We start from the raw sequence: 12,655 nt of genomic DNA, 5'->3' as shown, positions 1-12,655 counted from the left end.
ACAAACAAACATGAACCCAAACAACAGAAACAAAGTAATTTCTCAACAATACAATGCTGATGCAAAGCTTCTTATAGAGTTTGAACAATCTGGGTATTCAGGTGAACCATTTGATTACTCAAAATCAGTCACAGATGCACAAGAGAAACCAGTCCCAGATGAACAAGTTGTTGCTTATCTCTCTAAAATCCAAAGAGGTGGTTTCATCCAATCTTTTGGTTTCTTACTAGCCATTGAAGAAACTTCATTCAAGATCATTGCCCATAGTGAAAATTCCATCGATTTTTTGGGTCTCAATCAACAATTCGAATGTCTGATTGGGTTAGATGCAAGAACATTCTTCACTCAAACATCTGGAGTTTCTTTGACTAATGTTGTTGAATCGTTTGATATGTCTTTGTTGAATCCAGTTTGGGTTTGTTCGATAACACAGAAACAATTTCTTGCCATTCTTCATAGAATTGATGTGGGAATTTTGATTGATTTTGAACCAATTGACATAGGTGGTAACATTGGGTTCTCTCTTTCTAGTGCAGTTCAGTCTCAAAAATTAGCTGTTGAAGCCATTTCACGCCTTCAGGCGCTTACAAGTGGAGATACTGGTGTCTTATGTGACACACTAGTGGCAGTCGTTCAAAACCTTACTGGGTGGGTACTTTTAATAATTTTTTATTTGTTTATTTATTTATTTTTCACACGGTGCGATGAAACTTTTTTAAAATTACGTAATCGGATTACGTGTAGAAGCTACAAAGATAAATTCAATATAAAATTTTTCTGTGTACTTTATAAATTATCAAAACATGCGTTAGAAATTGAAAAAATTACCGAAACAGTATACTATTCATTTTAATTCCGAAATCAATAATTTATGTTTTCGGAATTAAAATATTTTTGTTAAAATATAGAAAAAATTCATTTTTTTTTTTATAAAATAGAATAAGTTTTAGAATCGTGATTCACCCCCATCAGAGAACAGTAAATCATTTGCCTCGGGATACACAAGAAAAAGATTTATGGTTATGCGTATCACGAGGCAAATGATCTAGGATTCTAATAAGAGGGGGTGTCAAAAAATCATTATTCTTTTTTTTTTTTTTTTATTAGTATACTATGATAACCTAAGGCTCTTATAAAATAAAATAAGAATTTTTTTTACTGTTTTGGTAAAATATTTAAATTCTGAAAATGATAATTTATCATTTTCAAAATTAAAATCAAGGGTGTGCTGTTTTGGTAAATTTTCAATTTTACTATACCATTTTGGTAATTTTTTTCTATTTTAAAACGATAGATTACGTAATTTAAGTTTTAGTTTTACTTGTTTCACTTAGAGAGTAAAATAAATTCAAAGATCCTAATTAACTTAAGTACTTCCTAATATTTAGGGTTAAATATCTTAATCACCAAAACTTATTAAGTTAGAAGATACTAATTGATATATTCTAGACCTCCGCATCGTGAAGTGTGGCCTTGGCCATGTCACCAATCCTTGGAGGTTATTTGTATTACGAGATCTCATTTGTGATTGAAAGATTTACCAAAATGGTTGAATAAATTGTAAAATTACTGTTCCAAGATACTATTTATTTTAATTGCAAAAACCATAATTGGCCATTTTCAAAATTAATTTCTTTCATTGTTTCCTGAAGCAATAAAATACAGTAGATTGTCATCTGTTTTAGTAAACAATTAAAAATTACCGCCTTATAAAACAGTAAATTTTCCCCTGCTTTTTAGTTTTAGCGATAATAAAAATGAGTAGTCCTGGCATGGTAATTTTTTTGATTTCCAATTACCATTTTGGTATACCGGCCTTTGTGACAAGATACATTGAGAATTAAAATTAGAGTCATGATAATCTAACTCTCCTATGTGGGATACACATCCCCATAAATATGCGCAGTTGTTTATCTCGAGAAAAAAGATCTATGATTCGAGCACATGTCACATCAGGAGAGTATTTTGGGTATGACAAATGGAGAAGTCAGAAAATCATTACTTGACCTAACACAATCCAAAACAGTCGAACTTCAATCATTTCAATTTGTTTGTTTGAAAGGAGAAAAAATTTATATCCTTCTATCTGTCCCCAATCATTGCGAGGGATGTGGGCGAATTCATGTTGGGGACGGGGGAGAAAGCGAATCCATTCATCTGTTTTAAGGGAATTATAGTAATGAGTTTCAGACTCCTCCACACGGCATACTCTCTTGATGTGGCATGTGTTAGAATCGTAGATTTTTTTTTTTTTCGGGATACACAACTTCACATATTTATAGAGATTTGCATGTGTATCCCGAGGCATAAAATCTATTGTTCTAGCGCATGCCACGTCTGGAGAGTATTTTAGTATGCCACGTGGGAGAGTAGGTTTATCTCGACTCTAAAATTAATGGTGCTGAAATGGTAGTTTTGTGATTTACAATCACCATTTTGGTACATCATCCTTTGTGATAAGATACATTGATAATATTACAATGAATCTCATGCATCTTTATGCGTAGCATCTTATTCTCCAACAGGTACGACAGGGTAATGGTCTACAAATTCCATGAAGACGAACATGGTGAGGTGGTGTCGGAGGTCAGGAAACCTGGTTTGGAGCCTTATCTAGGCTTACATTTTCCTGCAATCAATCTCCCTCAAGCCGCTCGATTCCTATTCAAACAGAACGGAGTCAGGATCATCGCGGATTGCATCGAGAGACCTATTCGTATAATTCAAAGTGAAGATTTGGAAAAGCCTCTAATACTTAATAAATCAATTCTTCGATCTCCTCATCCTTGTCATGCAGTTTACATGGAAAACATTGGTTCAATTGCTTCATTAGTAATGGCAATTGTCATCAACGATGGGAATGACACAACTAAACTATGGGGTTTGGTTGCTTGTCACCATTGTTCCGCCCGCTACATTCCATACCCACTTCGATATGCTTGTCAATTTGTAATGCAGATTTTTGGGCTACAATTGAGCATGGAGATTCGATTGGAATCACAATTGATCGAGAAGAAGAAATTTCAGATAATAACTTTGTTGTGTGATTTACTAATTAGGGACGTCCCGTCCGGAGTAGTAGCTCAGACCCCAAATATAATGGACCTTGTAAAGTGCAATGGAGCTGCATTGTGTTATAATGGGAATATTCATCCATTGGGTGTGACACCAACTGAAGAACAAATAAAGGATATAACAGATTGGTTGATTAGTTACGATGGGGATGCAACGGGGTTGAGTACGGATAGTTTAGCCGAAGCGGGTTACCCCGGTGCAGCTTTGATTTCTGATGTGGTCTGTGGTATGGTTTCCGCAAGGATTAAGTGGAATGATTTCTTATTATGGTTTAGGTCTCGAACCCCAAAAGAAATCAAATGGAGAGGAGCTAAGCATCATTCCAAGGATAAAGATGATGGTGAAATAAAGCACCCGAGATTGTCGTTTAAGGTTTCCCTTGAAGTTGTAAAAGATAGGAGTTTGCCTTGGGAGGTTTCGGAGATAAATTCGATTCACTCGCTACAGCTCATTATGCATGATTTGTTTCGGAATATCGAGGACAGAGGTGCTAAGACGTTGGTTGTTCAGGCTGGACAGAGTGATTTGGATTCGAATATAGGTATATTTAGTTCAGCAGCATCTGGGATGGTCAGACTGATAGAGACGGCAATAGCCCCAATTGTTGCAGTTGATTCTGATGGGATCATTAACAGATGGAATGCTAAAATTGCGGAATTGACGGGGTTACCAGTAAGTGAAGCTATGGGGAAATCGTTAGTTCATGAGCTTATTAATGAAGAATCTCGTGTAATCGTTCAAAATCATCTATCTCAAGCTTTGCAAGGTAATGTTACCCTTATACCACATAATTTGATCTCATTGTCGGATATAAATGTCGTATTAGCATTCTACATATGGTGGTGCAATGTCTTCTTTGCATATCTTATAAATAATTCTCATATTAGAGAATTTCTTTATGGAATCCAGCTTATGCAATCCAAGAAATTATTCCATTTTTTCTACAAATAGTTCATTAATTTTTTTTATTTTTTTTCCTAGGTGAGGAGGAAAATAATATTGAGTTAAGATTGAGGACTTTTGGGCAGAAGCAGAATAATGGAGATGTATATATTGTAGCCAACGCGAGCATAAGTAAGGATTACGCTAACAATATTAACGGAGTATGCTTCGTGGGTCAAGATGTCACCGAAGAGAAAGTTCTCATGGATAAGTTTGTCCGTTTGGAAGGTGATTACAAGGCTATAGTTCAAAGTCTTAATCCATCGATCCCACCAATATTTGCTTCAGACGAGAATGCGTGTTGCTCTGAGTGGAATAAAGCAATGGAAAAGCTAACTGGTTGGATGAGGGGGGAGGTTATTGGAAAGACGCTTCCAGAGGTAATATTTGGGAGATATTGTCGGTTGAAGGATCAGGACACGATCACAAAATTTAATATTTTCTTATATAGTACACTTTGCAACGAGGATTCGAGAAATTTCGCATTTGATTTTTTTGATAGAAATGGGAAATACGTGGAGGTTATCTTAATAGCAAATAAGAAGACTAATGTGAATGGGCATGTTATTGGATGTGTCTGCTTCCTACAGACTACATTGCCCGACCAGGAGTCCTTAGACGAACGAGCGCAACAAGAGAAGCTAAAGAAGTTGGCCTACCTTCGACAAGAGATCAAAAAACCTTTGAAAGGGATACAGTTTATGACCCAAAAACTCGTGGAGACTATTACTGATAGAGATGATCAGAAGCAGTTTCTTGAATTAAGAGGTGATTGTGAAAGGGAGATCATGTCACTAATAGAGAATATGGATTTAGGAAATATAGGATGACTTTCCTTCGAGCTTCATTGTTTTTTTATTATTTATAGTTGCCTCATCAGTTATTACAAAATTATAAGCAATCTATATATTACTGATTTTTTTTGAGAACTATGTATGTGGATGTTTAAACTTTCTTCGAGGAACCAAAGAGAGGTGTTTGTCTTTGGTTCCTTGAAGTTATATATTGACAGACTTTTTTGAGACTTTGTTCATTTCTTCATTGATATTGTATGCTTTGATTTCTTTAGGAGATTTGATTTTCATATCTTGTGCATTGCATGTGATCGACATACTTTTAGTCATATATTTTAGTTACTTGTGATTAGGCCAGGATTTCTTGTAGTGGGGGCAAACTACTTAGGTTTTTGGTTAGGAGATGAAGAAAAGGATATTTAGATAATTTCTAAATAGTCAGTCAGAGAAGGCTCAATCTATGAGAGAAGGCCCAGTCAAGAGACAATGCCGGCTGAGAGAGACAAGCAGACCAGTGGGATTATTTGAATGGTGAATGAAGAAAGGATCATTGATAGAATCTAATGTTTCTGATCCCAAGGTGGATGAACAATTTTGAGAAGTTTGACTAGCCATGGAAATTCAATTAAAACCCTTAAATAAATAATTAAAAAAAATTGGTGTTGGAGTAAAAGAAGAAGAAATAAGATGCAGTAAATGTATAGTCGTCCTAGTGTTGCTCTGATACCATGTGAGATTTGAGTTGGACGATTCAATCTTTCATATTATATTTTGATGATTTACAGAATATATATAAACTGTTTATGTTAAAGTAAATCACTTAGTTCAATGGATGATTTAACCAAAAAAAAGAATACTTTTGGGTTATGTCTTTTATTCTTGTATATGGAGAGTTGTCGTGGATTCAACCTGGATTTTTTGATGATCTGTTAACGACCCGCATGACTCATTTAATTGGTATTGTGTGAGGTTTCCACATCATTACTAGGGGTCCGGGGGTGAAGCCCTGGGCAAAAAGGCCCATTTGATTTGGATTTGAATCCGACCCATTTACCTTCTTTGTAATCTAAGTATATAAAAGGTAAAGGATGAAATCCTAAAGAGTGTGAGAGATATACGAGAGGCAGAGAAAATTATAACTTAGTTCTTCTTTGGATAATATAATGAAATTGTCGTTTTTTCACCCATGGACATAAGTCGATGCTTTGACCGAATCACATATATCTTGTGTTTTGTGAGATTCTTGTATTCTTGTTGATTTATACTTTGGATCGTAAGATTCTTTCTAACAAATACATATCTCAATCCCTAAGATGTGGGAACACAACTACATAGCAGCTTTGTGTGAGTGGATAAGGATAGGTGAAACACGTTGGATCTAATATTGGAACTTGACTAGATTTCAAAGTCTTATTTCCAATTCATACCCAATTTCAATTTGAACAACATATCCATCTAATTAGAAAAATCATTTGTATTGGACCAATAGAAGTTTTAAATAAATAAAGACAAAATTAATTTTGAGAAGACATTTAAATCGTGAAAATTCCAACATCAGATTATCACGATTCTTAGATTTTTTTTTTAAGAGAAATTTCCAAAAACATGCATGATCAGCTTTTGACGAAATTCCCATTCTAGCTCACTGTTCACTTTAATTCCCAAAACGTGAGTAGAGAGATCGAAGGTATTTCAAAGTGATGATCTAGCTGATATAACATAGCGAGATCGTTGATATTTATTTGAAAAGTGAATCTCACAGATTTAGCGAGTGAAATACCTGGGACCTCTCTCTTCATGTTTTGGGAATTAAAATAAACAGTGAGCTGGAATCGGAATTTAGTCATAATTCAGCTCAAGAAAATGGTTATTAACCCTTTGTTGGGTTTCCAATTTTTGGACTTCTGCATGGCCTTTATTCATTAAAAAAAAAAAACTATTAAAACTGGAAAGAAAGTTATTCTATACTTCAAGTTATTCTACACTTCCTAAATCTATATTCTCTATTAGTGACATGATCTCCCTTTCAAATTCATCTCTTATTTCAAGAGACAGCTTCTGATCATCTCTATCAGTAGTAGTCTCCACAAGTTTTTGGGTCATAAACTGTATTCCTTTCAAAGGTTTTTCGATCTCTTGTCGAAGGTAAGCCAACTTCTTTAGCTGTTCCTGTTCGGCTTGTACATCTAAGGCCTCCTTGTCGGGCAATGCAGTCTGCAGGAAGCACACACACCCAATAACATGCCCATTCCCATTAGTCTTCTTATTTGCCGTTAACATAGCCTCCACGTATTTCCCATTTCTATCGTAAAAACCAAATGTGAAATTCCCCGATTCCTCATTGCAAAGTGTACAATACAAGAAAATCATGAATTTTGTGACCGCGTCTTGATCCTTCAACCGACAATATCTCCCAAATATTACCCCAGGAAGCGTCTTTCCAATAACCTCCCTCCTCGTCCAACCAGTTAGCTTTTCCATTGCTTTGTTCCACTCAGAGCAACACGCATTCTCGTCTGAAGCAAATATTGGTGGGATCAATGGATTAAGACATTGAACGATAGCCTTGTAATCACCTTCCAAATGGACAAACTTATCGATGAGAACTTTCTCTTTGGTGACATCTTGACCCACGAAGCACAGTCCGATAATATTGTTAGTGTAACCCTTACTTATGCAGGCATTGGCCACAATATATACATCTCCATTGTTCTGCTTCTCCCCAAAAGTCCTTAATCGTAACTCAATATTTTTTTCCTCCTCACCTAGGGAAAAAAATCAATGAACAATTAGATAGAAAAAAATGGATTCCATGATGGAACACTCTAATATAAGGGTTTTTTTTTATTATGGGAAATCTTTGAATTCTTTCCAGATTTGTCATGGTTTATTCCTAAAAGGGAATTAAATGAACTTTATATTTGAAGTACAAAAATCTTTAATATCATGTTATAAAGATATGCAAAGAAGACACTGCACCACCATATATAGAATGCTAATAGGACATTTAAATCCGAAAATAAGATAAAGTTACATGGTTAAGGTAAGGAGCACATTACCTTGCAAAGCTTGAGATAGACGAGTTTGAACAATTACACGAGATTCCTCGTGGATAAGCTCGTGAACCAAGGATTTCCCCATAGCTTCACTTACTAGTAACCCCGTCAATTCAGCAATTTTAGCGTTCCATCCATTGATGATCCCAGCAGAATCAACAGCAAGAACTGGAGCTCTAGCTGTCTCCATCAGTCTAACCATCTCAGATGCCACTGAACTAAATATACTCATATTCAAATCCGAATCACTTTGTTCAGCAGGAACCATCATCGTCATAGCACTGTTGTCCTCAATATTTTGAAACAAATCACGCATAATAAGCTGCAGTGAGTGAATAGAATTTATCTCCGAAACCTCCCAAGGGAAACTCCTATCTTTTACAACTTCAAGGAAAACCTTAAACGACGATCTCGGGTGCATTATTTCACCATCATCTTTATCCTTGGAATGATGCTTAGCTCCTCCCCATTTGATTTCTTTTGCAGTTTGAGACCTAAACCATAACAAGAAATCGTTCAACTTAATCCTTGCAGAAGCCAAACCACAGACCACATCACAAATCAAAGCTGCACCCGGATAACCCGCTTCGGATAAACTATCTGTACTCAACCCGGTTGCGTCCCCATCATAACTAATCAACCAATCCACTATATCCTTTATTTGTTCTTCAGTTGGTGTCACACCCAATAAATGAATCTTCCCATTATAACACAATGCAGCTCCATCGCACTTTACGAGGTCCATTATATTTGGGGTCTGAGTTACTACTCCGAACGGGACATCCTTACTTAGTAAATCACACAACAAGGTTTGTATCTTAAATTTCTTCCTCTCGATCAATTGTGATTCCAATCGAATCTTCATGCTCAATTGTAGCCCAAAAATCTGCATTACAAATTGACAAGCATATCGAAGTGGGTACGAAATGTAGCGTGCAGAACAATGGTGACAAGCAACTAAACCCCAAAGCTTAGTTGTGTCACTTCCATCATTAACGACAATTGCCATTACTAATGAAGCAATTGAACCCATGTTTTCCATGTAAACTGCATGACAAGGATGAGGAGATCGAAGAGTTGATTTTGTAAGTATTAGAGGTTTTTCTAAATCTTCACTTTGAATCATACGAAAAGGACTATCGATGCAATCGACGATCATTCTGACTTGGTTCTGCTTGAACTGGAATCGAGCAGCTTGAGGGATATCAGTTGCTGGGTAATGTAAGCCTAGATAAGGCTCTAAACCAGGTTTCTTGACCTCCGACAGGACCTCACCATGTTCATCTTTGTGGAACTTGTAAACCATTACCCTGTCGTACCTGTTATAGAATAAGATGCAACGTATGAAAATGCATGAGAAACATTGTATCATTATCAATGTATCTAATCATGGAGGACGGTATACCAAAATGGTAATTGGAAATTGCAAAATTACCATTTTGGCACATTCATTTTAATTATCACTAAAACAGGGAAAATTTTACTTTGTTATGGAGCTGTAATTTTTAATTGTTTACTAAAACAAATAATACATTTCCCATATACTTTTAGCTATAAGAAAGTGAAAGAAATTAACTTCAAAAAGGGTAAAATGTCATTTCCAGAATTAGAATGATTAGTATGCCGGAATGGTAATTTTATAAAATTTTCAACCATTTCAGTAAATCTTTCATCACAAATGAGATGCCGTAATAGAAAAATATAACCCCCAAGGGTTGGTGAGATGGCGAAAGACCACAACTTCGGAAGCGGAGGTCTAGAATATACCAATTAGTACCTTCTACCTTAATAAGTGCTGGTGATTAGGATATTTAACCCTAAATATAAGGAATAACTCAAGTTAATTAAAATCTTTGAATTAATTTTAATTTCTAAGTGAAACAAATAAAACTAAAAAATCAAATTAAGTAATCTACAATTTTAAAATATTTATGTATGGATAAATTTATCCATTTGTGTAAAACTTTTATATTGAATTACTGCTTTATATTCCTTTGAATGTTACGCAATTAGATTATTAACCAACCAATTACTCCAAAAGACCAATCTATTGGAGAGGGGCGAACTATGAATATAAGCAGGCCATAGGGCTTAATTGGGGGGTATGACACACCTGAGAGTGGAGGAAAATATACCCTCAACATAGATGCCATTTTAAAATATGAATAATGCTTGAAGTGACCTCAAGATTATACCTCATATCTCACTTTCCTAGCATGGAAGTGCGTAGGAATTATAGATGCTTTTCGTGATGAGACCGGATCATATGTACCTAGGGTGGAGGATTGGAACCCTCCTCTCACACCTCAACGTTTGCCACGTAAACCACAATTCAAGAAAATTTTGAAAAGGAGAGATTTTAGACATTAATTCCTTGGATTGTGGCTTACATGGTAACGTTCGAGGTGTGGGAGGAGGGTTTCTAGCCTCTCACTTTCCTGATGTGGAAGAGTGTGTAGGAACCATAAATGCTTTTTCACTCATATCTTAATGAAAAGCATCTATGATTCCTATACACTTCCACTTTCACGTCACGTCACGTCACGAGAGTGAGATATGCGACTCTTAAAATATTTATATTTAGGTACTATTGTTAGCTAAATTCATCCTTAAATATTTTAAAACCACATCTGATTTATGTAATTTTATAGAACTTTCATCCAACTGTGTAAAACAATGAGTGATATAATCTTGTATAAATACCAAGTTCATGTAATAATTCATCAAAAATAAAAAATATAAATTCCATAAAATTCAATATTTAAAAGTACCCAGTAAGCTTTTGAAGCTCTTCCACCACTGCATCACACAAGACACCAATATCTCCACTTGTAAGCACTTGAAGGCGTGAAATGGCTCCAACAGCTAATTTCTGAGACTGACCCGCACCAGAAACAGAGAACCCAGTATCACCACCCATTTGAACCGGTTCAAAATCAATCAAAATTCCCACATCAATTCTATGAAGTATGGCATGAAATTGTTTTTGTGCAATCGAACAAACCCAAACTGGATTCAACAAAGACATATCAGAGGATTCAACAACATTAGTCAAAGAAACTCCAGATGTTTGAGTGAAGAATGTTCTTGCATCTAACCCAATCAGACATTCTAGTTGTTCAGATTCTACTAAATTATTGAGACCCCCCAACAAATCTATGGAATTTTCACTATGGGCAATAATCTTGAATGAAGTTTCTTCAATGGCTAGTAAGAAACCAAAAGATTGGATGAAACCACCTCTTTGGATTTTAGAGAGATAGGCAACAACTTGTTCATCTGGGACTGGTTTCTCTGGTGCATCTGTGACTGATTTTGAGTGATCAAATGGTTCACCTGAATTTCCAGATTGTTCAAACTCAGAATGAAGTTTTGCATCAGCGTTGTATTGTTGAGAAATTGCTTTGTTTCTGTTGTTTGGGTTCATGTTTGTTTGTTTGTTCGACAGTTTTGAAAGATTGTTCTTCCTCTGCTTCTTAAACCCAATTATGTCTCATTTTTTTACTATTTTTCTGACAGAATTTGTAAGATTTTGTCTCTTTTGTTGGCTTTTGCGTTGTGGCTTAATTCTGTTCAACTCACAATGAGCCATTTCTCTATACCGACTCAATCACACCACCACCTCCTCCTGTTTGATGAGACTTTGTGTTGATGTGTCAGTTAAGTATTAACTCAAGGTGTCAAAGAAGGAGAGGTAGTGAGAAAGAGTGGAATTTGGACTTATTATAGCCCAATAAGATTCTTTTGAAATGGGCTATCAATTGGGCTGTTGGTCCACTAACTTCATTTAGTCCGACTGAAAAATATGGGTTAGGACCTTGATCTTGGGCCCCACCAAGGTCCAAGGTAGGGTCGCACTCAAAAATTTTAACCCATTAAATTTGGGCCAGGCCGGACTGGGCTCTGATCCATAGCTCAGTTGGTTTGAAACATTGCAAAGCAACTTTGAGGTCGTCAATTCAAGTCCAGTTTACCCATCTAAAAAGTTTGGGCCGAAGCTCTTTTATTACATATTCATGCGACGAAATCATCTTACTTACAAGAAAGCACACATTCCAAAATATTTACTTAATCAATAAAAAAGTGGTTTTCGTAAATGAGTTTTTTTTTTTTTTTTTAAATAGAGTTGAAGGTAGAGTAAAATAAATATTTTAATGTAAAAAAAATTACAGTTTTAAAAAATTAAATATTTACTACATGAATAAAAATTTGTGATTTGATAAATATTTGGAAGGTGTACAGTTTTGGTAATTTCAAGATCTCTCGCCGTGAGTTGATAAATTCTTATAATATATAGTTGTAGTATGACTTTATAACAAAAAATAATTATAGTATATTGTAAAAGAGCATTCTACAAATGCCTTGTGGGTTGATCTTCACACTACAACATTTTTTATCTATAGCGGCGGATTTTTCCGTCGCTACAGGGTACTTTTTCCGTCGATAAAAGCTATTGCAGCGAATGAGCAGCAGAACCAAGATCCAACGTTGTTGCCTCCGTCGCTAAATATAGCAACAGATAACTTGTTCCGCAATTACAGATAATACCTTTAGCTACGGATATGAATATCTGCTGCAATAGGTCAATTTTTTCACAAATAGAATATAATACATATAGCAGCGGATATTAAGATCCACTGCAATAAGTCAATTTTTAACAAACAAAATTATATTGTTACGAAGGAATTGAAAAAATAGTGGATGCTCTCCTCCTTCCTTTCCTATTATCATTTTTTTTTCTGAATGTTAGGATAACTTTTTCAAACAGAATTATATCTTTGGTCAACC

General features: G+C 35.4%; 2 protein-coding genes across 2 annotated transcripts; one reads left to right on the top strand and one right to left on the bottom strand.

Moving 5' to 3' along the window:
* On the top strand, window positions 1-5,018 carry LOC147387873 (phytochrome E-like). Its single transcript, XM_086419986.1, has 3 exons — window positions 1-648; window positions 2,526-3,841; window positions 4,057-5,018. The coding sequence occupies exons 1-3, from the start codon at window positions 11-13 to the stop codon at window positions 4,845-4,847; spliced, it is 2,745 nt and encodes a 914-aa protein (XP_086276112.1). The 5' UTR covers window positions 1-10; the 3' UTR covers window positions 4,848-5,018.
* A 1,674-nt stretch (window positions 5,019-6,692) lies between these two features.
* On the bottom strand, window positions 6,693-11,385 carry LOC147387872 (phytochrome E-like). The gene is made up of 3 exons (XM_086421949.1): window positions 10,639-11,385; window positions 7,871-9,186; window positions 6,693-7,576 (listed from the first exon to the last, which is right to left on the bottom strand). The coding sequence occupies exons 1-3, from the start codon at window positions 11,292-11,294 to the stop codon at window positions 6,786-6,788; spliced, it is 2,763 nt and encodes a 920-aa protein (XP_086278075.1). The 5' UTR covers window positions 11,295-11,385; the 3' UTR covers window positions 6,693-6,785.
* Between the last annotated feature and the right edge of the window lie 1,270 nt (window positions 11,386-12,655).

The sequence above is a fragment of the Akebia trifoliata genome, chromosome 13, assembly GCF_017979445.1.
Source record: "Akebia trifoliata isolate Shusen 1 chromosome 13, ASM1797944v1, whole genome shotgun sequence".
NCBI classification, from domain to species: domain Eukaryota; kingdom Viridiplantae; phylum Streptophyta; class Magnoliopsida; order Ranunculales; family Lardizabalaceae; genus Akebia; species Akebia trifoliata.
The sequence above is the reverse complement of the archived record's forward strand: the minus strand, read 5'-3'. Positions and strand labels throughout refer to the sequence as shown.